At 41.2% G+C, this 26,630-nt stretch overlaps 1 protein-coding gene across 6 annotated transcripts in view; it reads right to left on the bottom strand.

Annotated features, from left to right (window-relative positions):
- NOVA1 (NOVA alternative splicing regulator 1) overlaps positions 1–25,568 on the bottom strand; it is a 61,237-nt gene extending 35,669 nt beyond the window's left edge. For 2 of the 6 annotated variants that reach the window (XM_072115414.1, XM_072115417.1), the window contains exons 1-2: positions 24,520–25,380; positions 22,685–22,828 (exon numbers count right to left, since the gene is read on the bottom strand). In XM_072115414.1, the coding sequence (XP_071971515.1) occupies positions 22,685–22,828; positions 24,520–24,655 (280 nt within the window). In that variant the 5' untranslated portion in view covers positions 24,656–25,380. The other 4 variants (XM_072115416.1, XM_072115418.1, XM_072115415.1 and 1 more) reach the window with 4 other exon arrangements.
- Between the last annotated feature and the right edge of the window lie 1,062 nt (positions 25,569–26,630).

Genomic DNA, 26,630 nt, shown 5'->3' with positions numbered 1-26,630 from the left:
AGGGGAGGAAGTGTAACAGCCAGTGAAGCGACAGCAAGGAGGGGCTCTGGTAACATCCTAAAAGCCCTTCTGGATCATGAGCATCATTTCAAAAGAGGATTTTAGACCTTGGATAATAAATATAAGAAGATTACCACAGTCATGGTACCTGGATCTAGGAGTAGGTGTCCCTGTTTTATCATAATGGATTCCTTTAAGAATAATGAGGGTCTGGGTGTAATGTCACATTATCATAGGCATCTACTATACTTTGTGCACTTCCAGCACTGTAATTATACTTTACTTAAGGGAATATAGTCCTACCTAGAGGCTTGGTCCTTATGGGTTCCCATACAGTGTGCAGTCGGCCTATATAACCGAAAATGGAAACATCAGTCTAAGGCCCAATTCACACACTGCACTTGAATTGCGTTTTTAGCCTGTTTTTCATGGCAGTTTATTCTGGTGCAAGTAAAACCACATCAGAAACTTTACTTCACTGAAAACTTGATGTCTACCACCAGGATGAAGGATTGTAAACCAAGCACACTGACAGACTGGTGTGTGTCCCCTCTGGTAGGATCCACTGTTCTTTAAGCATCTTATGCCCATGTTTTTAAGACTAAAAATGCTTTATAAATTATGAAAATAAGCCTGGAGGGGCTCCTGGCTCCATTAAAACCTCATTTGCATAATTTAAAAATCCTTTATTTTGTAAAAAACAGGGAATAACAAGCTAAAAGAAGAGCAGGTCCTGCCAGAGGGGGCACACACCAGTATGTCAGTGTGCTTGGTTTACAATCCTTCATCCTGGTGGTGAATGTCCTTTAATGTGGTCATTAGTTATAGGTGTAAAGACCTCATCCTCATTCACTGAAAATCCAAATAGGAGGAGCCTCTTCCGTGACACGGCATTACTGAAATTCCCATAAATATTTTTGTAGCTTGTTTAATTTAATAACAAAAGATGACATTGGAAGGTTCCTGCAGCAAATAAATGGTGAGTTATAGCCAAAGCTGCGCCGTCCACTCCTGCTCTCCATCAGCCTGTCAGCACTCACAGCACAATTCATCAAAAGACAATTCTCGTAATTAACTTACGTGTTTAGAAATGTTCTTCTAAAAACCTACAGGCAATAACGCCGAGAGATAAAGAGGCTAAAAAATGATGTACATAAGAAGGGTCAGTTCACTAAATGAACAACCCACATTGTATACAAAAAAACTATGCACTGTCCTAGATTTGGGGGGCAGGTTATAGAGCAGGAGGAGCTGAGCAGATTGTACATAGTGTCCCATCTGCAGGCTGCATGTTATAGAGCAGGAGGAGCTGAGCAGATTGTACATAGTGTCCTATCTGCAGGCTGCATGTTATAGAGCAGGAGGAGCTGAGCAGATCTTACATAGTGTCCCATCTGCAGGCTGCATGTTATAGAGCAGGAGGAGCTGAGCAGATTGTACATAGTGATCTATCTGTAGGCAGAATGTTATAGAGCAGGAGAAGCGGAGCAGATTGTACATAGTGTCCTATCTGCAAGCAGCTTGCTATGAAAAGGAAGAACTGAGCAGATTGTACATAGTGTCCTATCTGCAGGCAGCAAGTTACAGAGCAGGAGGAGCTGAGCAGATTGTACATTGTGTCCTATCTGCAGGCAGCATGTTATAGAGCAGGAGGAGCTGATCAGATTTTACATAGTGTTCTATCTGCAGGCAGCATGTTATAGAGCGGGAGGAGCTGACTAGATTGTACATAGTGTCTTATCTCCAGGCAGCATGTTATAGAGTAGGAGAAGCTGAGCAGATTGTACATAGTGTCATAGTGGACATTTTTAGTTATAATCCATGCAGTTTAATCTTTGTTTTATACTTTTCCCCCCATGGCAGCGCAGTGGATCACAGGACACAACCTCAATGTCCAACATGACAGCTCCCATAGCAGTTGTCACCGCACATCTACATGACAAAGCCGCCTGGTCAGAGATCATTCATAGCCTTTTATCATTGCATAGTTTGGACATCCCCTTTTAATTAAGCCAACCCCCCTCCTCCCCCTTCCGCTAGCTTATAGTATTCAGCTGTTATTAATAGGAAAGCTACTTGGTGCACGGCCTTTATACTACAGCTATGCTCTGTGTTGTTATGAATAGGATTTGCACAGAGGATTGCCCCTAAAAAAACTAAAACCACAGTTGCGAGACCCCACAGATATTCAGTCCCATAGACTTTGAACGGGTCACTTAGACACAACTGTTCTATCCAAACTGGGAACAAGGCACCCCCAACCCCTCTTATCAGTAGGGGTCCCACAAACAACTTCGACTAAGTCAATAGATGCAATTGAGGGAAACTTCTTCAATCAGGAGTTCTTGGACAAGTAAAAAAAAAAATATATATATATTATTTTCTAGATGTTACGAGAACAAATATCCAAGGGCGGATATACTCAATGCTTGAGACCTCAGTACATCAGTAGGACCCTATCACAGTCAGATTCAGGCAGTGGCTGATTAAGACTGCCATGGGATGTATGAATATTACAGCCCCTACAAGTCTGGAATCACTTCCTACATCTGGTGCTAGGATCAGCTTATTGGGGAATGGAGGATGTGTCCTTTCTACCTGCTTTCAATCTCGGGTTAAAGGACCTGTGGAAGACCTTCAAAGGTCCGGAAATGGCTCTTGTGTATGTGTGTGAGAGCAGGAACAGATGTAGGAGGATTTCATGCGGAAGGCCTTCTCAGTATAAAATTTAGTGGGGGGTTTTGGTGGCCTTGGGCCCCCTAGAAGGTTTGGGCCCCCGGGCTACTGCCCAAACCACCTGTATTCTAATCCGCTACAGGTGCCAGGTGCCAATTCACAAGTTCTTAATTGTATTGGCATCCACAGAAAACCAATACAGCTATAAGCTACAGCAGATCAATACACCCCCTGCTTTAGCAATTGGACCACCTCTAGACAATTGAGATAATTCCAAATTGGCCCTTGCATATCCCATATTATTGGGAGCCAGTTACACAGAGCCTGTCACCCCGTATTGTCTTTCAGTGTATGGAAATCTGCAAGAAAATAAAAACCTCCTGTGTATCACAATGTAAATCTTATTATAGACACTACAGGCAGTCCCCGGGTTACATACAAGATAGGGTCTGGAGGTTTGTTCTTAAGTTGAATTTGTATGTAAGTCGAAACTGTATATTTTATAATTGTAGATCCAGACAAAAAATTTTTGGCCCCAGTGACAATTGGAGTTTAAACATTTTTTGCTGTAATGGGACCAATAATTATCAATAAAGCTTCATTACAGACACCTTACAGCTGATCATTGCAGTCTGGGACTATAGTAAAGCATCCAGAGACTTCACCAGAGGTCACAGTGGGCAGAGGGGTCCGTCTGTAACTATGGGTTGTCTGTAAGTCGGGTGTCCTTAAGTAGGGGACCGCCTGTATAGCAAAGCATTAGGCAGTCTACTAGAAACCTGTCCTGCAATCCATTACACATACAAAAATTCTAGCATTGCGGACTCACAACCCCCAACAAATTGGTAGCCACCACAGAACATCTGAAACACACACACAAAGCGGGAATAATCCTGTAGCCATCATTACCATCACAAGAAGGCACCTGTCACATCAATGAGCAGCCTCTAGTCCCTTACTCCTCATGGTATGTATACCAGAGCTACTATAGTCCTCTACAATCGGTTCTCCAGCTGTTGTAAGACTACAACCCCCAGCAGGCAACTGTCCACTGCCAACCACCGGATCATCCTTCCTGCTGTGTTATAAGTAACATCAATCGCAAAGAATCTACAAAGCTCTAAATAATTTTTTTTTTTTTTTTTGAAATGGTGGTAACTATAGTAGCAGGACCCCCCATGGGCCGTAAACTTATCTATTATGTCAATTTCTGACCTGTGACTGTCCCTTTACAAACTATTATATTCTTTATAATCTGTGTTGTGTTTACACTGCGTAAAAACCTAAATGTTAACTCAATTTTCTGAGGTAAAACTGTTCTATTTCCCCATGGAAACCAATCAGAGCTCAGCTTTAGTTTTATAAACAGCTGTGGGAAAATGAAAGCTGAGCTCTGATTGGTTGCCATGGGCAACTAGAACAGTTCTGCTCTAAGAGACTTATGATAAATCTCCCCCAATGTGTGAACTTGACGTAACAATTCTGTAGTATCTTTACTAAAATTTATGAATGAACGTGTAACCCATGTAGGGGGACAGCATCTCCCATTGTCCAGCCATTGCCTATAGTATCAGACGTCTTAAAGAATTTATACTTGCGGTCTAGCTTGGTGCTGCACACTATCCATGCTACGTACATAGCTGAGCCTCTGTATACCAACATAGACTGGCAGTGATGGGAGGCAACACACCGGGCCCACAGTTAGGACTGAGGTAAGTACAAGTTCACTTATTTTTACACCATCTGGGGCCAGTATTAAAATTGTAATCCTGTACAGTCCTTTTAAGCTTGAATACCTACAATCCCCATAATTGGAGATTTTTTTCTCATTGATTTGTATTCAAATATACAGTTTTGCGATGAAGAAGCTTCAAAAGGATATTACCACATTGGCAAAGTGCTTCAAAACCAAGCACACTTACATGCTGTGGTTTACCTCCTGAAACAGGATCTATACTTCTATTTACTTCTTTTAGCTTAATTTTTGAGAGACGTCTTTTAAAATGATGCAAATGAGCCTCTGGGACTCTAGGCTAAGTCACAGAAGCTTTTCCGGGCTCCATTGTCTTTTAATTATTCGGTCCTCCATTTGGGGGAAAGAGGAGGTGGACAGAAGCACAGAATGGAGGTGTGGATAGCAGAAGAAAAAGCCAGAAGGGGCTTTTATTTCAGACCCAGGAGCCCCCCTGAGGCTCATTTGCATAATTTAAAACCATGATTTTTAGCAATTGGACGCAAAAATAAGAATGAATCCTGCTTCAGGTGGCACGCTCCAGCATGTGAGCTTGCATCCATGTAGTGGATTTCTGTTAAAATCTATGAAATTCGCATTTTTAGCCGCAAGAAATTAAATCGTTGCCAATAAAAATTAAAAATCTGGCCACATATGTATTTAGCAGATTTTGATGTGGACCTTTTTGCAGCATGTAAACTAAGGGCTTGCGTCCACAACAGTGAAAACAGCCATGCGCCATGTTTGTTTTACCGGGTGGCGCTGAATGCTTTTGACGGATCGATTCACGCGTCTATTTTTTTTTTTAACGAAGGGTGTGCCTGATTCTTCAGGTGGTAGAACATGTTGTAGTCAGAGCAGTTTTCACTGACCAGTTTTCCAAAAGAAGCCAATGGGTTGGTGAAAAAAATCCATGAAAAACGTTTTGTTGCTAGGATACACTTGAGTGTCAAAATTCATACAAAAATGGACATGCTGATCCATAACTGACGCAATTTGGCCGTGAATCGGCATGGTTGGGGACATCTAGACTAAAAGGCAATTTCCTGCTTTCATGTGGAAATAAATTTGTAGGTGGAACAGCAGGGGACAGGACCATGCAGAGTCACATTCTAAAAATATTCTTTAAATCAGGTCAAGTTACAATACCGGACTCAGCCTGTAGCCCGGAGTGGCGCTGTTCCTGAAAAAAAACGCCCCCTAATGTAGTAGTAGACATGCTATGACAGTGACCTATGTGTTCACGCTCAATATAACATGGATGTGATGGGATAACTTTCCGACACGACATAAAAGTTTCTTTTTAATTGAGTTTGTTAATTAGCGTGTAAAAATAGCTGTAATCATCCGAAACAGAATCTGATGGAGCTGTAATTGCTGGCAAGGCTGCGGGTTTGTGTGTATTTATTAATTATTGTGTCAAAAGCAAACATTTGATTTGTCACACAGCAGATGGAATGGAAGCTCGGAAAGTGCGAGGTAAATAAAAAATCCTGCACCATTATTACATATGACCGGTGCCAGAACCAGCTGTGATCCGATCTCCGTCTACATGTAATAAGGGGTCACTAAGAGGACTCGAGCCATGTAGCAAAGTCCTGTGTATAAAGGGCGCCCATCAACCCCATAGGAGAGTCAGCATCGAGCTTCACACGCGGTTAATTAATGACGGAACGCGGAAGGTTGTTCTGTTGATTTTTCACTCTCCAATGAGCCAAAGAAAAAATAAACTTTGCGCTAATTGAGCAATTACCATAACATCAGCAACAATCTGACATTAACAAGCCCCGTTTACCATGCCAGGCGACTTTGCCGGTGCCCAAATGAGAGGAGGAACAAGGCATTATGGGAGAAGTTGAGTATATATGTGCACCACAAATGTGTCGCGATTCCGTAGCAGGTTCTTACAATTTTCGAACACAGACAAATTTTTGGAGACATAGTGAAACTTTTTGGAGGGTATCTGCTCAAGGCTTGACCGAAAGTAAAATTTGTCTTGCAACGAGGTCAACTTGTCTGTGCTTTACAAAAACATAAATTCACACCACCTCCCCCCCACAACCATAAAAGTGCAAAAATAAAAAGACCTTTCATGTCTTCCAACATAATGACAATGTTTTTGGGTCTCTACTGGGCCTTCTTCAGCACAGGACCACCAACCAGACAGTAGGGAGCCCATTTATTGTGTGTTCCGATGTTCTAGATAGATCAGGAGGGATGCTACACTGGCGTACAACAGAATTGCGCTATAACCCGTTACCGCTCAGGCCTGATTGTTCGCAGGCTATAGTGAGTGCCCACTCCGCGCCAGGGATGTCCCCCTTCACAACCCTCTTTGTGTGAGGTGTCACAAAGGGAGAAATAATCACAATTTCTAGCAGATTCCTTTATCGGCATCGCATGAGGCAGAGGAATCTTACATTTTGTATTCTATTGTAGGTTTGTTTGTATTGTGTGCAACATTTTGGACATTAATTTTGCACAGAACTTTACGCCACAAGTGAGATTATGACCCGATTGGTTATGAATCAGCCAACGTAGTTGTACATGAAGTCAATAATACACCGAGAGCTGTTTATTTAATCTCAAAACGCATCCGTCACGAAAAATGTTGCATCTGCCAAGCACTTCAGATGGGGGGGAAATTGAGAATAAACCAATACTATACTCGTTCTCATATGTTTGGCTGTAAGTAAGAGGGTGTAGGCACATATGATAACAATCTGGAAGTGTTAGTTTAGGAAACCCGAGGGAAGCCCTGTAATCACTTAGTACCACGGATACCACACGGCTCGTAACGTGGTTATTTCATTTGTACTGCGGTCCCAATGTTTCCTTACTTTACATCTGTGGTTTTCTGGGAAGAGTCTTTTTTTTTGTGGGTGATTAACCCAATGTTTCCTAGTAGGCAAACTGGTATTCGTTCTACCGCCTGTGGATAATCTGGGTTTCAGATGTAGATAACAGCCTGGGATTGATTTACTATAATGTAATGTGCATCGGCCTCGACCAGATTAATAGGAATTATTGATCAACCTGCTCAAAGCTTACATAAATTAAATGACTAAAATGCGTCCATATTGGATTTATCAGCATCTAGAGTCAAAGGGCAGAGAAGTGCTGGTCCAGAGCCGCAGTTTGGTAAATCAACAGTCCCACAAGAATTGACTGACTTGATATTTTATGTTAAACCTGGTGGCTATGCACAAAATAGCAAAGCTCTCCTCAAACTGTGTCTTTTATCCCTTTGACCCAAAAAATTGTCTGTCGGGTTTCGCTCATCCCACAAGACATGCTATAGCCTTTCCAGTTTTCCCACTAATTTGTAATTTTCTATATTTCCCCGTTTTTTCATGTGGCATGATATGGGAGCTAGGCATTCCCTTTAAGCTAAGTATTATATACAGGTACAGTATGGTTTTGAAATGGCACAGGCAAAAGATGTCTTACAGCGCAGATCCCTATAACCCACTGGGCAATAAATTAACTGAGGTCTACGTTGTAATTGTTAGATGGTCAGGAGCATTGCTGTGTAGGGAAAATCTGACAATGACTGGCTACAAAAGCAGCCAGCGATATAAACGCACCAGGGTACAGTCTATCGAAGCGAAAACAACTTACCCAAACCTTCCCCAAACATCTCCGAGGGCAAAGGCATTGCATGTATTGCCTATGCCCCCCAGGAAATAAGGTAATCTCACCCTGTGCCAGGCTTCTACCTATGCCATCAGTATTAGGAGCTCAAGTCAAATTTAGCAAATTTGGGGGGGGGGGTGTAACCTCAAGGGCTATAAAAATGTCCTCCCAAGACCTGCAAGATGGACATCCTATAAAGTCACCACCCTATGAAATTTAAAGTTATGATTTCACATCTGTTTTGGGGAGAGGCTTCTTGCACAAATGGAGGCGTGTGTGAGAGAAATTGAGAAGATGAAAGGTCTAAATGGGCCACTGCCCAATAGGATCCCCCCCCAAATGAGTTTATGATAATGCAATAAAACTTTTCTTCAATTGCCACAGCGAAAAGTATATATAGTGTGCTGTCACTTTTAATCGAGGAAAGCAAATAGGAATGGGGTGACAGGTTAGTAAAATATTCTGCTGGTCTGGCTCCTGCTTAGATCTGTATACAGCAGCTAGTCCGCAGTAGATGAAAGGCCGTCATGTATTCGGTGGCATCCTGACAGATAAGCTACCTCCCTTGCTTCGCTGGCACACGGAGCGCCTCATTAGTTATATACCACTTTTCTTGTTCTGTGCTCCGCACCGGCTTCATCTGCAGACAGTGCCTGGCTCCTCCGCTGTCCCTTCCTCTGGATATATGTCACTTGTCATTAGATTTGCAGCGCTCTGCGTGTTTACACATCACACAAAGAACTTCGTTAAAATAAAACCGGGCGTTGAGGAGATGAGAAGCGAAAAATTCTAGAGCAATCAGCAAAAGTAAAAAAAAAAAAACCACCACGCACAGCAAAGTCATCCTCGGCGGGACGTCTCCGTGTCTTGGACATGTAAAACAATTACAGTCGGAGCGGAGGAAATAACTGTGTGTGAACTAGGAAAGAGCAGCAAAACAAACAGATCAAGACTCCTCAGATGTTGGCTGCGGCGGCGGCACAGACACGTAACGTAATTATAATGGAATCTTTAATGGCGTAAAATTATCGGTATGATTATTTACCGCCGTTTGTGCCAGTTTGGCAATGGACTGCTTTAATATATGGTCTAGATATCAGATGAACATTCAGCAATTACTGATGAATGTGGATACCTCAGCAATCTGAAGCGCAGCGTTATAAATGGCCTCATTAAAGATAGAAGACCTGTATACTAAACAGGGACGGGAAATAAAATCTACTATAGACAACTATGTGTCGGATCACAACTAAAACCAAGCACATGAGGTGGACGGCCATTATTCTATGTGCTCATCCCATCAAACATTATTTTCCTGTTCCAAGATTTCTATATTTCATGACAAAAGTCTTATGTCTATGGTGAAGATCACAATCTCCCCCCCCCCCCTCCAGTGGAGGTTTTGGATGTGTTTGGAGGACACCTAATCTACATAGGATTTACAGATCCTTATTTAAACAAGTTTATGCCACGGTTGAGGTGAAAGGTTGGTCAATTCTCAGTACAGGGTTCATTCACATGGCCGTCTGCGGGGACGTACATGCCGCCGCAAATTTGCAAATTAGCCGTGCGCCGCTATTCTTTATGGAGGGAGGAGGGGTCACCGCACGGCGGGCATAGCGCGTGTGAATGTACCCTAAGTTAGTTATCCCTACCGAACCAAATGTACTGCATGCCTGGCTTGGGCGAGTTTGCGTATGTTGGGTTAAGCCTGACTGCAAGACCCTTCAGAACAGAAGTATTGAGGTTGAAGACCACCATACATATTCAATGATTATCTGTTCATGCTAAATTCATTGGGTTAGGCCTCCTGTACACATAAACTTTCAGCCAGAAATGGTTCCATCTAACAGCTATCTATCCCAAAGTTCCCATACAAATGGTTTCACGAAAGTGTATGGGGGTAGGGGGAGAAAGGTCAGCCAGAAAAAACGCCAGCTCACCTCTCCATCTGTATGGTCCAAGGAGAATGCTTGTATAGGAAGAACAAGTACTCCAGAACATTCCTATATATCCCAAAAGGTCAGCCATGTTTAAAAAATTTGGCTCAATAGTCATCACTATATGGACAAAATTTTTGAAAAGGGCGTTCCTGGAACAATTGTACAAATCTTACCATTAATAGTTCACCTGACGATTGTACATTCATTGGTTATTGTGCATTGTACAGCCATTGTATGGTCTCTTATTCTCACAAATAAGATTTCTCATACTAAAGATATCAAAGACAGTGGCTTGACCCTTTACATTTGTTTGAAATTGGATTAATCCCACCAATTTTTATGGGCTTGCCTGACCATCTGTTGTGTATAGGGGCCACCCGATTCTTCCAGAATGTTAGATAATGGGGAACAGGGGTAATTATTGGCCAAAATGGACTACATCTGACCAATTATTTTGTGGTTGAGCGACAAGTCACCGCTAGAAGACTCTACATTCCTTATATAATCGCTTCGACCAAGCCAAAGACATTCATGTCGGGAGAGATAGAGGTTAGCTGTCGAAAGTATGTAAGCATCTTAAACATTCTCGTTCACAGAGACTCACTGCGGAGGAATAGAGGTAGTACATCGGTCCAATAGCAAACTAGTCATCTTACAATAATATCAAGATAAAAATAGTCACCTAAGCGACTGGGGTTTGTCTAGTCATGGACCAAGTTCTGAATAAAACAATTTCAGGACAACCCCTTTTACAAAGTTACTTTTTGGCTATTTGTCCATGTTTTTGAGACGTGACTGAATGTACTACAGCACACCTCTGGATTTATTGTGACCACACATTAAATAAATAGCAAATTAGCGGAATAATCCGATAAAGGTGTTGTATCCTCAGTTTGCCGTGCTTGTGGTCTGGAGAATTTATACTCTGTTTAGGAATTAACACACTCAGAATTTATGACAACAACACAAACATGACTTCCCCGGAGAGGAGACGTCAGCCTCTTCCTGCACATTACAGACAGTAAAACAATAGGCAGCCATCTCTGGGGGGCCCAGAAGAAAAGCATTATTGTGGACAGCATGCAAACGACTTCTAGTAGAGGAGACTTGTGTACAAGATGTATGAAACCACCCGCTGGAACCCATTGTCTTACAACAAGGGTATATAAAAGTATAAGATGAGCTCTGAAGGTCAAAAATAATCCAAAAATATTTTATCTACAAGCAATACCAAAGAATACCATATAATGTACATTGGTCTACTGGACTTATATTGCCATTGCTGTCTGGTTTGGTCAACCCCACATCAAACAGCTGGTCACTATTCCATAAGAAGGAGCAGTGAACATTAAAGGAGGTTTTCAGGGATTAAAATATTAGTGACCATTCCTTAGCATAGCTCATCAATTTCTTAAGGTGGGGGCATAACATCTGGCACTCCTATTGCTCAGCTTTGTGAAGGGTATATAGGTTATGAACACGTATAAAACAAAAATTTAGCAAAAATTTGACTTAAAAGGACATCTAGCACCAAATTTACTGATAGTAGACTGTGTTTATTGACATGCTCGTTACCGTAGGGGGTACCGGGCACCGTTTTTCTTATATCTCCAGCCGGCTGTGCAAGGAAAGATTTATTGCGCATGCACTAGACTTGTAGACAGCCGGGTGACATCACCAGAAGTCTGCTGCACTAGTAGGAGGGACAGAGCATGAATTTTGATTACGGGGGGCATGGATACCTAAGAGCGGACGGAGCCTTAAGGCGCTCAGGTGACGTATGCCTGAACTCCTTTGGCTTCTTACCATATTTTTTTTTATCAAGAACGGACCTTGGAAAACATGACAAAACAGTGCCTTGTACTCCCCTAAGGTAACAGGCATATCAATGGGGACAGTCTACTAACCAGTAAATCTGGTGGTAGATGTCCTTTAAGGTTTACAATTCAACCCCATCCGACAACATTTTAATATCTCTTAAAATACCAACAGACCTTCACAATTTACAATTCTCAATAGACATTAGAGGTTCCTTGGTGGCATTAAGGTCTACTGAATAGGACTCTCAGCTTACAAAGGTCCAGGCAGATGTGTGGCCACAACAAGTCGATTGGCACCCATTGCCCTTTACACTAGCTGATGCAAACCTTAATGCAACAACTTTGTTTCCATACAGTTCCCGTGAGCATTATGAATGTTAGGCTGGCCTAAACTACACCATTATCCAGCAACTAATTGTCTGATCATCTGTTGGCTGGTTGCTATGGTATTTACATAGGTCAATAATTGGGGGGGGGGATTCACATCACCCTTTATTCGCTCAATCAGCCAACGTGTAAGGGTCTTTAATTTGGGGACCCATCTCTATTCCAACAATTGGGCAAAGAAGATGTTTAAAAAACACACAAGCCCCTGAATACCTCAGCCGTAGCGTCGAACAATAGAGTCCCAGGCTGACATTTTTTAGGGGGGGATGGGTGGATTTGTTTTTCTTTTAAGCGGATTAAAACGGATCGTGATTCTGACGTAATTGATGTATTATTTTTATGGAGTTTACAGTAAATGACTTTTTTTTTTTTTCCATTCCCTTATGATATATTTTTGTAATCTGCACCATACGTTAAAGTTTAATTTCTTTCAATCGACTTTGTGTGCTGCATCATTCGTCATATTAGAGGAGAAATCCCTTACAAGAATTTATTACACCTCAGCAAAAAAAAAAATTGCACTTCGTCTTCAGATATGGGCAATTTCATGTCTGTGATAGAGGCCCTGTATAGAGAAAAAATATATCATTGTATAACTTGACATTTTTTACAGTAAAATGGCGGACGCCATTAGGAGCTAGTATTGTACTGTTGTTAATCAATCAGGTGATAGATTTGGCTCTCCTTTATTTTCGTTTTTTAGCGCAGCTTAAAAATACCATTACAATTGTATGATTTTACAGCAATAGTGGGGTCATACAATCTGTTTGGAGTTCCTACAGCAAATCTATGAAATTTTGTTCCCAGAAAGGATTCATCTTACGAGGACTAGATGTGGATTATCTTTCTGAATTCTGTATGTGTGTGATATCGGAGGCTTACAGAAGGGACCTCTATAGGTGCTGTATGAGGACTTCCTCCAACTCAGAGGCCGTAATACAGTCATGTGCTGTAGTGAAGTAATACAAAGAATAAAGTAATACTTTCACAGCTGGTAATCCATATGAAAGTTGTGCAAAGATTTGTGCTGGTGCTGACCCGGTGGAAGTTGCAAAATTGGCACTATAGAAGGTATCAGCAGCTACATGGCAAAACTAAGCTCTTAGCCGACCTTGCATTCTCAGGTGGCAAATAATGGATCTGTGGTCTTTTTGTGTCCTGGGTGTCATTGTCGGGAGAAGTCCACTAATGCATGGATGAGAAAAAGACTGCCCAACCCGCAAACACAGGACAGGACATGTAAGGCATGCTCCAAATTTTGTGTCTTAGGCAGTCGTGCCACACACGGTACGTGTGGAAGCCAAAGCCATGTGTATGATACCATAGAAATGAATCTGTGTGTTATCCGTTGAATTGATGGATAGCACAAGCACAAAAACCACAGCCATGTGCATTAGCCTTCATATTAAGGCGATATCTTTCTTGGTATGTTCTTCTGCGGTCTTCTCTGGAGGGACTGAAAGATATATACGAAATATGGTTTGGATAAAGGGTGGACTTCTTAAAGAGTTGGTCTTTTGGGGAGAATTGGTTGTGTATAAAATCAGTTTGTACATAACCGATTACCCCGACAATGTCAGGAGGTTTATCTTGAACCCCAAGATCTCAAAGCCCTATAGTTTGTATGTATGATATGTTTAGATGAGATGGCCAGAGTGCTGAGCATCCAAGCAGTGAGAGCGAGACTTGCAATCTGCTCACTGGAAAAACTGACTGTAGGGTTGTAACGTAAAAACAAACTAAAAGAAAAAAAGAGCTCTGTTCTGCTGTTTTTTCCAGTGCAATATGACCTTGATCCGCACAATCACTATTGTGTATTCTAATTGTGCGTTAATACAACTCACAGCTTATTTTGATTTCAGATCCCCCAGCTGGCGCTTAGTGTCACTTCAGCTGTTCGCAGCCCCCCCCCCCCAACTCAATTCCCCGCTCCCCCCCCCCCTCCTCCATCCTTTATACAAGTAGCCAGAAATTACATTCTTCCAGCCAAGCAGGGAACCCACACCTACCAAACACACACACAGATACACAAGATCCAAGGCCCACCCAACACCAGGCTTCCTGAGGAAATCAGACCTCGGACTCGTAACCCCTTCACTGCCAGGATGACAATAGGAAAAGAATGAAATCCTCTATGCAATAATACACATTCTTATACTGGATTTGCCAGCTAAAAGCCAACACACAGTGGAGAGCTGGAGAAACATTTCGAAAATTTCTCCATAATCTGGGAAATTTCTATAACCCTACTATACTTTTTTACTTTTTTTTACTTTTCTATAGATGAAAAAAGGTTTTATCCTTGCAGCCAAACTTATATGTTTCTCAAATTAGTCTGATGTGATACATAACATGTAGTGGTCTACGGGTATAATATGCCTCCCCTACTTTTCGTTAACAAAAAAAAGCAACATGACCTACAGTAGGAGCATGTAAAAAGCCACCTCTAAACATCCATTTTTATAAAACAGCTTTATTCTCAAAAATCCTTGCCTGACTAACAAGCCTCGTCCCCCTTCTAAATTTGGAGACTGCATGACGTCATGCATTTTCTCAAGCTGGTAACCCATGAATTCTCGCTTCCACGCTGGATGGACAAGCAGCACTCACCATGGTATCAGTGACGTCAGCAGATTATTACACCCTCCCGGAACCATTGAGGAGATAGCGACGCTAAAGTATTTGTGCAGAGCTGGTGCAAAGCCCTTTACATGCCACCGTTTTAAGAGAAAGACCGATTCTGATGTCAAAATACGGAGCCTGAGAATGCGATTCGGTGCCATGATGCATTGTACTGCGGCGCTGCAATAATGCAAGAATTGAATGTAGGTTATAAGCCGCCAGCTTTGCAACCCTAAAGAGCTTATGAGGAAGGCACATCTGCTTTTCTAGTATTTGTGATTTGTAAAAATCCATTTTGGAGCTTGAATTCTACCAACATGTTTATTTATTGTGAATTTTTGTTTTGGATGCTAGGTGCTGACCCAAGATTGACAGGTTTAATACACCCCAACCTACAAATGGAAATTAAGCACTAACATGTAATCAGCTAAGACAAATACCATAGAAAAAATATCTATCCGTCTTGTTGGCTCAAACGCGATAACTCTTTTAGTCCATCAATGACATATACTATCTTGGCAGAACTAAATGGTATAAGCGATTCATTTTGCAATCTGTCCACCAAAGAACAAAACTGCAAATGCACAACAAAAAGCACTAAGGGTGAAAGCGCTTGTCGATGGACCTACCTGGACCTACCAAGCTCAAGAGAGTGCGTTCATCACACAGACCTTCTGCCCTTTGGCTACGTGTCTTTCCTGAAGGGTCTGTCAATTTTGAATCTAAAGTAAAGGACTTTACACTAGATTACAATATATGATAAAAAAAAATGATGGTAGCGTTTGAACCAAGAGGAAGTTTTAGTAGTAATATTTATTATTGAGCTCCCTGTTTGGTCACGACAAGTTCCCCCCATTGTTCCGAAGAATCACAATGGAACAATATCCATAGTATGTGGTAGAGCTTATTAGTCTTAAGCTGGTGCAATGCTTGCCATCTCCTAAGCATGTGTGCCTATCCTTTGCGTGATCAGTTTCCTTGGCGTCACTGCAACAATGAGGCGCAGACATGAAGGGAATGTCTTAGAGAATGTCTCTCCTCGTTGGCAGGTGACTGGACACATTTTCAGGAGGTAACCGTCCCAGTGGATGACCCAGGGCTGTGAAATTTCAGGAATATCCTCACTTCCAGAGAAGGGGGAGTAGAAGTGCCCTAAAAATTGGCTGGGATCCAAACGTCTAAATGAGACACTCAATCTGACTCTTCTGCTCCAAGGGTATATACGAATATAGATGGTAGATATGTGCAAACCCAATGTGTCTGCAGAAGATTTGTTACGCACAGCAATTTGTTGCCAACCCTCTAATAACGACGTATGAGTCACTCATTGTGCCAAGCGTAATGGCCTGCAAAATGCTTCCTAGGCACTTTTTAAACATCCTTCGAATTAAGTTCACCAAATAAAAAAAAACTAAATGTACTGTGAAGCAAATTACGTTATCCATTCCTGTAAATCTGGGCGGACAGCGGAGAAATATGTACCATGGCCGTTAAATGGACGAAACACGCTTATGCCAGCTATCTCAACCTTATAAATGGAAAGGACAAAAGTAGGTATGGTGGTAATTTATTGCATGGTCTTCTAATATATGGAAAATGGGTAATCGCGGCAGTGCTGCGGGTGTGATTTTATTCGGTTTGCTGTAGGAATGTCCCTCTTAAAGGGACTACAAATGAAAAATAAAATAGTCCCTGTTATATTAGAAACAAGAGATGACAACTTGTGTTGTACTATTCTGGTAAATTAGATTGTGGGTATGAAAAGAGGTGTGGGGGCACAGGCAGGAGGTAACTGCCCACTCCCTTCTTGGTTGGTGCCCCACAGGTCAGGGTAATTAAGCCCAAGAGCAGCTGCAGTGAAACCAGACACCGGTGTGGTTATGTTCCACCAGCCAAGTCCCAATTACCTGCAATAGCTTTCTAGTCACATTTATCGGACCTCTTCCCTTAACGCTGGGTTTCCTGTTCGTTGCTGCAAAAAGGGTTAACGCGGACACTCCTCCATTACACATAGACACAAGTGTGAGTTTCTTCTAGATGAAACCTGTTAAGGAAAGCCTGGGATATGGAATCCTGATGAGTGACAGCTCCCAAATCTATGCACTGTAAACCCAGCTAGGGGGATTTCTATGCCGCGCTATACAACAGGATTGACTGTAGGGTCTCTTCCCCTTATAGGATTTGTCTCTCTGCTAATTTTACTATATAATACTAAAATAAGAAAGCTCTACATAATGGATTCTACATAAAAATTCTGATCCCAGTCATGGGATATTACACGACTGGAAGAATAGCTAGGTGCACTTTTGTTTTATGGGAAATGCAGATGTGATTACCGCTTTTGGGTGACTAGAGACTGGGTGTTTTTAGCTTTCTACATTTCTAAAGATAATTAATGGTGATTGGTCGCTGTGACCTGATTTATCTTCACTATAATATAATACTTTTTACATATATAAAATTTATAGACCTTATTTTACTTTATTCAGATTTTTTTTTTTTTTACTAATTTTACTTAAAAAAGTGATAATAATGTGGACTGTAAAATACAAAGAATTGCGGCGAAACTGCATTGTACTGTGGAAGAACGTTATTGTAGTATTATCTATTATTTTGTATACAGGTATACGTTGTATTGGACAGGTGTATTGCAGATACTATTCTACACGTTTGATTCCTGCTTCCATGATATCCTGTGAACGTTCATATTCATTCAAGATCCATCCTATGGTATGAAAGCCAAATGCTATTTCCTGCCATTATGCCTCAAATCTTTAACTGAGAGGAAAGGGATGTGTGCCTTTCATCATATTATACATACTGTATATCTATATATATATATATATATATATATATATATATATATATATATATATCTATCATATATATCTATCTAACATACCTGAGAGATGTAATCGCTCACCGAGCAAAAAGTCTTCTCTAAAGGCAAAATCAATGTGAGTTATAAGGCTGGAAACGTATTTGTGCCTCTACTGCGCTAAATTATTTGGACTGAATGAAAGTTCTCAGTCCATTTACTGGGGCATTTTTATTTAGAAATAGACTTGCATAATACATTACTTTTTGGGTTATTTTTTAACTAGATTTCAGGCTGCGTAACTGTCCTGCAGATTTTTCTTTAGTCCTTCCAACGCCATTTAGATGGTCTAAATAAAAAAGGGTTAAAGCATAAAACAACTAATCACTGCCCCTTAAAAAACAATATCGCCCATACAGATAATTAGTAAGATAGCCACAAAATATAAAGTAGACATATGGTGGCTTCATTCTACACATCCTTGACGTACCCATTGAAGAAATTTAGCTAAAAATTGACCGAAAAAAAACCTGTGTAAAATGTCCTATGACTCTGTGTGTGAAATCTGAAGGAAGCCACAAATAGTTTTTTATTTATTCAGAGCTAAATACAGTGACACCTTTTTATATCAACAGGGTAGTTAGAAGGTCCCGTTAGCTGAAGACAGTCCTGAACAAGAGCCAGAGCTGATCACTGTATGACAAGTTGCTTTTCATTCTCTGTATACTGCTGGCCTGGGCCCAGGGACGCTCACATAGTCAGATCAGGACACAAATAAATAGTTGGGACAGAAACAAACACACTTTCCCTCTCCCCCACCAAGGCTTAGGACACCCGTGATTTTGTTACAGAGTTGGCACAGGGAAACCTGCATGGGGTTCTCATCAGGGTTTGGCGGTGCAGCTGAGGTAAAACGTAAACTACGAGTGAGATAGCATTTTTTTCTGAGGAGGAACTTGGATTTGTGATAAAAATACAGTGTGAAACCGGAGAAAGTCTGATTATCTGCGGAAATAACCCCCTCAGTGTAAAACAGATTGAGGGCAGAGTAATTGTGTGTCACGCTTCAATGAGTCTTTTCTTGTATCTCGGGATATCAACTTGCATGTAGATAACAGCAAGTCAATTGTGTCCGTATACCACTGTGACCTGCAACGGGTGCACTGTGTCAACTACTCCATAAGTGAGCTGGGGTCCTGGGGTGAACCTAATTTGGTTCGTCATAGCCCTCTGCCACTTCCTGCACCCTTCCAAAATGGCCGCTGCTGGAATCACCTGTGCGTCATTACAGGCTTCTTCTGACAACACGTGGGTGGCTCTTAGTGAGGCTCTGGATGAATTTCTGCGGGTGGGGAGTGGTGTAGCGGTAACCAACAGTACTCCATGAGGAGCACAATATATTGCACACTGCGTCTGATCAAGAGTGAATCCAGTAATGACATTAATGGCCAATGAGCGGCTAGAAAACATATATACGTAGAGAGTCTTGTTCCCGAAAATTTCTGCGACTTCAGAGCTAAATAAAGTGACACCTTTTCATCTCATTCATCTGCATTTTTACAAAAATCCATGTGTTTACTACCATTCAGTCTGCTCTATTCCGACAAATACACCTGATTTTCTGACTTTTTTTTTTTCAGGTTTATATATCATTAATGATTTTTTTGAGGTAAAAAATTCACAGGTGGTTGTTTTGTTTTAAATTAAGGGTAAATTCACAAACATATATGTTACCCTGACAAGATTTTATAAGTTTTCGTCAAGTACTTTCTAGGAAATTTAGAATTGATGTAGACTTTATATCTTTTTTTAACACAATTTTTTCCAATGCTTACCATTCATTATGAGAATAGCAGAGATGGCTGACCATAACACCACCTTAACATTCAGGCCACTGCTGGCATTACGCCATAGCTGTCATTATACACAGGAAATAAGTGTTATGTTATAAATGCTACCTTATGTCCGTAGCCTATATAGTGTTAATATCGGTGATATTTCCAAATATTATATAAAATTTTACATATTCATATTGAGATATATATATATATACCAAAACGAGTAATAAAACATACAAAATGCACAAAGTTATGTGTTTCATGTCTACATGCCTATATATAAGATGTGCACTCAATAATAAACCCAATAACATAAATGTTGCGATCATTATACTTTTAACCTCTTTCCTATATTTAATGAATCAAGAAATAAAAAATGTCGAAAATTCCCACATTGTTCACCATACTTTCCTCCGGTCAGGAAAAGTGTCTGGCGAGCAGAGGGTTAAGGGGTAAACCCCTACCAGCTGTCACAAAGCGAAGACGCATTAAAAGTGACTTAATTTCATTCCTGGTTGTCTAAGTAATAATATATGCTGCAAGCCAGCTACAAAAAAAATAGAAGCACATACTGGCAAAATTAGAAAACGCTATCTAAATGTGGGTTGAATAATCAAATTCTTCAGGATTTTTTTGTAATTTCTTTGGCTTTCTAATGTCGGATATTGACGTTGATGAAGACTGGACAGAACCGTTCAGAGGACCTGTGCAGTGCACTGGTATATTACGTCATTCCTGCGGTAACAGGGAGATAGAATACGTGATCACCCTATCAATCGTGGCGGACATATTAAGTAGAAAAATACGCAAATATAAGTGAATAAACTATGAAAATAGCTAAAATAGTTTGAAACACATCAACAGGTTATATAACCCCTAGACTAAACATGATCATGAACAAGGCGGCTAAAAAAAATGGGCAAAAGATACAACTTTGGATGCCATATTTTAGGCCCAGAAGCCTTTTTGGACAGGTTATCAGGTCTAAATAGTCAAATATCGTCAACACGGTGAACGCAAAATGATAGTATGAGAACGTGTTGAACAATTGTCTGGATTACGACGCGCCTTTCAGTGGGCTATTGATGTAGCAGAGCTGAATGTGGCTATTGAAAGCCACGAATAATGCACAATGGGTTGTAGCAAGTGACAAACTCAGCTCTGTGCTGCATCTTTATGTTGTAGGCACAATATCCGAATATTACTGCTTTGACAAATAGTGAAAACCCTTATACAACTACAGCGCCCATCTCCATGTTCGAGCCAGATCTTCCCCAGCCCCAGTGCATTATCCCCCCCTCCTCCCGCCAATCTCTTTAATGAGTAATTTGGGCTGTGTTTTCTAAACGCCGGTTTCCTATAATATTGGCGTGCATTTAATACAACCTCATGTATAATGCAAGAAATGCTATTTCATTTTCAGCTGTTAAAACAGCAAATTCAATTTGGCTGAGCGCTTGTCTGGCAGATATATTACCTTATTAAATTTGTGCGCAGACCCCCCTTATGTTATCTTTTTTTATCTGCTTATGCGAATTTCTTCTGCTGAAATTCAGATTTTCCCTGCCGATATGCCCATGAATGGAGCCATTATCATCAATATCTCTCTCCAGGTCTAAGTCGCATGAACCCAGGTATGTCACCTCCAATGTGTAGTCTCTATGCAGAATTACGGCTGGCTGACATTGATGTATACACAGACTTAAAGGGAAGAAGGTGACATTGTATAAAATCCCCTTCCAAAATAGCACTAATGAACTAGTCCATTACAAGCGAAGCGAGCGAAACCTTCACCTCTAAGGAAAGGCAAAACCGTCAAATCGTGACAATAACGAGTCAGATGTTCGTAAGGAAAATACTGTCAAAGATTAATAATAGGAAAATCACAAACACTTAAAAAATCTGACAGTGAGGCGATGAATGGGATCCGCCGTGCTGACTGATTGGGGGGGGTCCTTAAAAAAAAAAATGTTTTGTCTCCAAGAAAACATTTGCATCTCTTGATCTGATTTCTATTTGCAAACACTAGCTGCAAAATTTGGTCTAAACAGACGCCTGGTGAACTTTGTCATTTGCATGACACTTTATGACACCGTCATTTCGCGCTGTAAAACCAATTCTGCGTGTCATTTCACAAGGAGCCGTAATGACAGTGTCAGATCTAGTGTGATTAAAATGGATTTTGCCGGGACGTACTGTATATCTGGACATTAAGTGACTTTCGGCCTAGTGCCTTCCCAATAAAATTCTTCCTAGTGTGAACACATCATAATCTGGGCGACCTTTAATATTACAGGGTAGAAACACTCAATGCAGATCCATATCATGCAGACTTTTCCTAATCTTTCACCCCAGATCTAGTATCTAACAGCACTTGATCGATCGACAGCTACAAATTCTTACCTGTTATACATCATATCATGAACAATTTCACCAAGCATATTATAGTTCGATATACGACTGTGCCCACGTTATAATAAACCATGAAAATCAGATCTATTCACTCTGCTGAGACTGCACGCCTCCAAACTGAATCCTCCCACAAAGCTGGCTTTTAGCAAAAATCACCTATACAAATGTAGCAGAGCGGCGTCTGTCAGAATCTGAACTAGATGGCATAAAATTACCATTTTACATAGGGCTGCCTTCCTCTTGCTTTCTCTTACATAGGGCTGCACTACATCACTTGTTTTCTCTTACAAAGGACTGCAATAAACCTCTTGCTTTCTCTTACATAGGACTGCACTACATATCTTGCTTTTTCCTACATAGGACTGCACTATACATCTTGCTTTCTCTTACACAGGACTACAATAACAGCTCTTGCTTTCTATTACACAGGACTGCAATAAACCTCTTGCTTTCTTTTACATAGGACTGCAATAAACCTCTTGCTTTCTTTTACATAGGACTGCAATAAACCTCTTGCTTTCTCTTACAAAAGACTGCAATAAACCTCTTGCTTTCTCTTACATAGGACTGCAATAAACCAATTGCTTTCTCAGAAAATGGTGCAGTCCTAAAGAGGCGAATGACAAATTCAACTCTGCAGCATCTTTGTGTGAAAAATATAGACATAACCACTAGGCTGGTGAATATGGAATACCTTTAGTAATACAAAAAGTAGCTAAAATTATTGATAGCTATCACTGCCACTGCAAAGTGAGGATGAGAGATCGCAATATCAAGCGCCTGTCAATCATTGACCTTACCTGGATAAAAATCTTTGGATTTGGACAGCTTGATTGTAGCTCCCGTCTCTTTCTGTAGCTGGACGATGGTCTGTCCACCCTTTCCTATGATAGATCCGGCTGCGTAACTAGGAATGAGGACCTTTAGGAAAAACTGTCCGTCTTCTGCAAAGCAAAAAAAAGGAGAAAAAAAAGAAGAAAATCAACAGTTAGTTCATGTCAATGATAAAAAAAAAAACTAAGCACAAAAACAATATCATAATTGTTTTCCATACATGACCTATAGCGATACATATAGAAATATAATCATTCATAAAAACCCATCAATTAAACAAGACTAAGCTACAGTTCAACCTGTGATGGGGAGGAAATACATGGCAAAGGATGAGTGAGAACAAGAAAGTGATGGGAAGCGATGAAACATGAACATACATGTATGTGGATGAAGCATAGGATACCGAAACGTGTGGGCTCTCAATGAACCTATTCCAAAGTCTCTCACCTCTGAACAGCATGTTTAATTTGTAAGCATTAAGAGGTTGCCAAGAAAAAAAAAAAGCCTTAGTGTAATGTGGACTGACTTCCACACTAATCCCAATGTATTTCTTTAGCTTCTTTCAATCTCTCATGATCCTCCTATAAGCTTATTAATTAAAGCAGTTTAAGCAGATTTTTCCCCCCCTTATTTCAAAGTGATCTACGGCTTATCGTGGGTGCGCACAGGTCATCGGTTACAATCGCAAATACCCGATGGCAAGAAAAAAAAAAAAGGTAAAAAAAAAGCCCCCCAAAAAAATGGAACATAGAAAGCAAATATGGCAGACGCAAAAAGGTTCTGTCTCGCTGAATGAAATGACAGGAAATGGGATGTGTTTAAATTGTTTTAATATATAACAAGTCACTGACTTTGCATAACCTCAACATGTTCCAGTAAATATATATCCCTGTACAGTTTATGATAAAAGTGCAGGTCCATGTGTGATTCCTGTGCTGGGAGCATACATCCAAGCCAAGAAAAAACCCACTGATCTTCCTTGCAATTCCTCAGCAAATGCATTCACCTCTGCATCGTTGCATTGTTATGCCTCCAATAGAAATGAACGTGAAGATGCTGGGACACATCACCAGGATGCAGAAGAAGCCCCCACCAGCTCCTGTGAGCTGAGCCTCTCTCTCTCTTCCCCCCCTCCCCCAAGCTTACAATTAATGATTGGGGGGATAAAAAAAAAAGGCACACAGTATTGCTCCAAAAAAAAAATCCAGGCACTCCAGAAAGGGAAGGTTTGACTTGCTAAATAAAAGGATGCCCAGAAACAATGAGAGGGGACCGAGAGGTGCAGCCACTGATGTGCAGCTGACTGGTCTGGTCCCTGCCTCCTCCATGCATCTTCCAGCACTGAGAATTAACCTCTTCCTTCCTGGAGGAGTGTGAGACATTGCAGTGTATATACCACTCCATCAGCGACGGGGTGATTCCCGCTTAAACCCATAAACCTAGTCTTACACAGTGAAATTCACCTCGAGAAAACCCACCGCTGCCAAATGTTTTGCCATGCACCCCAAAAAACATAAGGGGCGTATGCCTGCAGCGTCTTAATACAAAGTCTATTGAAATGAGCACATAGCACAGGTTGAAGATTATGAGACATTAAAAACTCCCACAATAATAAACAGAAGAAGACGCCATTTTGACCATAAATTACAATGAACATGCTTATGTAAGGAACCCCGACATGTATTGCAGACCCCATAATAGAATATGTATATTGGAGGTACATTCAAGGCCATGGGAAGCGAGAAGCTGTCTCAATAACTATAGTCCACCCCCTTTGCAGAACAGCAGCTGGTGCACTCACCTCCAGTGTTGGTCCTCTTCGTGCTTCCAGCCTCCGGAGGGGCTTCCAGGGGTCTTTTCCTTGAGTCAGGGGGGTCTAGGTCTATGGGGACCCCGCTGTGGGTCCCGTTTTGCTGGATGGGAGCTGCCGCCATCATGTTTGTGGGCTGCAGCAAGCTGAGAGCACAGGGGGACACAAGGGGGGGCCACAGGCTGGGGAAGGAGGGGAGTGAGGGGGTACCCCACTACCTGCACTGCAAGCACTGCAAAGGGGGAGCCCCCTGGTGCACCTCCAAAAAATACAGACACAGCAATACAAGGGAGAGGGGAAACAGAGACAGAGAAGAGCAACACAAAATAAATAAATAAAAGAGAAGCCAGGAGGGGGAGGAAAGGGATGGAGAGAGAGAGAGAGGGAGAGAAAGAGAGAGAGAAAAGAGGGGGAGGAGTGCAGAACGGTGGGGGTGGCGAGGAAAGTGTGCAGGGAAAAGGAGAAGGGGGTGATAGAGAAGGATTGGGGAATGAGAGAAAGATAAAGGAGGGAGGGAAGCGGAGAGGTAGCAAGCAGAAAATAAAGCAAGATGGCTGGGACTGAGAAACACAGAGAAGAGGGGAGGGTGCAGAGTGATGGGGAGGGAAGGGGTGTGTGGAGGAAAAGGGGATGAAGAAGGGCTGAGGAGGAAAGAAAGAAGCGAGAGCGAGATGTGTATGTGTGTGAGAGAAGAGTGGTGCTGATTGCAGCCTCTGACTTGTTTCCTTGCTTTCTCTCCTCCTCCTCCTCTCTCTTTTGTTTCCTAATAATCCCCCTGCCTGCTGCTCGCCTCGCACTGGCTCTCTGGTGGCTGCCGCTCTCGGTGATACAGCGCTCTGTCCTCTCCTGGCTGCCCTCAGAAGTGTCTGTGTATATTAAGGATGCTCTAGCACCATCCCCAGCCCTGCATCCCACACAAAGCCTCTCTGCTACCTACACCTACCTATATAGGTCAACTCCAGTAGCATGGACTTCAGGCAATCCTGGGCTTGGATTCTTTGCCGAGATGACATTGCTATTTAACGCGTTATGTGCCAGATGGCTGTGGGAAAAGAAAAAAAGAAATTATTATTATTATTCCAAACCCGTCTAACAATGAAGCATAAAACACATGCTTAGCTTCAGGTATTTTTACTGCTGCAGAATAAGAATAAAATAATATTATATATAAATATGTTATTAAATATATGTTAAATATAGCACCACAGAAATACAGATTGACATTATAGATTACCGGAAAGTAGAGATCCAATAAAAAAAAAATACAATTAAGCAACAATATAACAGCATAATAATGTAATATAATCTAATGTAATAACTTATTATATTGTGTCACATAATATGATACAATATAACACACGGTTTACTGTTATGAGCCCGTATGATTTGTAAAACGCTACGGAATATGATTTAAATATATATATATAATGCAAAAAAATTATACATCTATTAATATTTCCTATTTATTTTATTATTATTTGGTTTCATAGAACCACTGCTCAATAAGCGGTGCATGAGGTAAGTAGCAACCGCTCACACTGCATGCCCAAAAGGCATCGACCACTTAGGTAACTGTGAAATAAAATTTGTGAATTGGTAAAAATACCAAATTTTAGAGGAAAACTATTAAAAACCCAAGCGACCAATCATGGTGCAGCTTTACAGTTTTAAGTGCGTGGTCTGAAATGAAAGCTGTACCGTGACTGGTCGATATAAACAACATAGAGCAAAACATAAAACTGTATGTTTCCCACGTCGACCAATCACAGTGCATGTTTAAAGAGATTAGTCTGAAATGGAAACTCAACAGGGATTGGCCAATATAGTAAACAAACAGTTTGATATCTCACTCTAGCTTGCTGATGTGATGAACCAATCACAGCACAAGTTTTATTTTCTCAGAGCACTAAATAAAATCAAAGCTTTGCTGTGATTGGTTACCATGGGCAACCCACACAGCTTTTTCTTGAAGATGTATAGAATGTTCTAGACAGGTGGCCATGATGGATCTGCTCTATCATTACATCTCCATAATAAAGCAGCCATTAGATAACATTGCATGTACAGCCTTGTCTCTGTATACATGTACACAGCGTAGGGAG

This window comes from Engystomops pustulosus, chromosome 7 (genome assembly GCF_040894005.1).
Source record: "Engystomops pustulosus chromosome 7, aEngPut4.maternal, whole genome shotgun sequence".
NCBI classification, from domain to species: Eukaryota; Metazoa; Chordata; class Amphibia; order Anura; family Leptodactylidae; genus Engystomops; species Engystomops pustulosus.
Note: the sequence above shows the minus strand (reverse complement) of the source record. Positions and strands in the feature narration are given on the sequence as shown.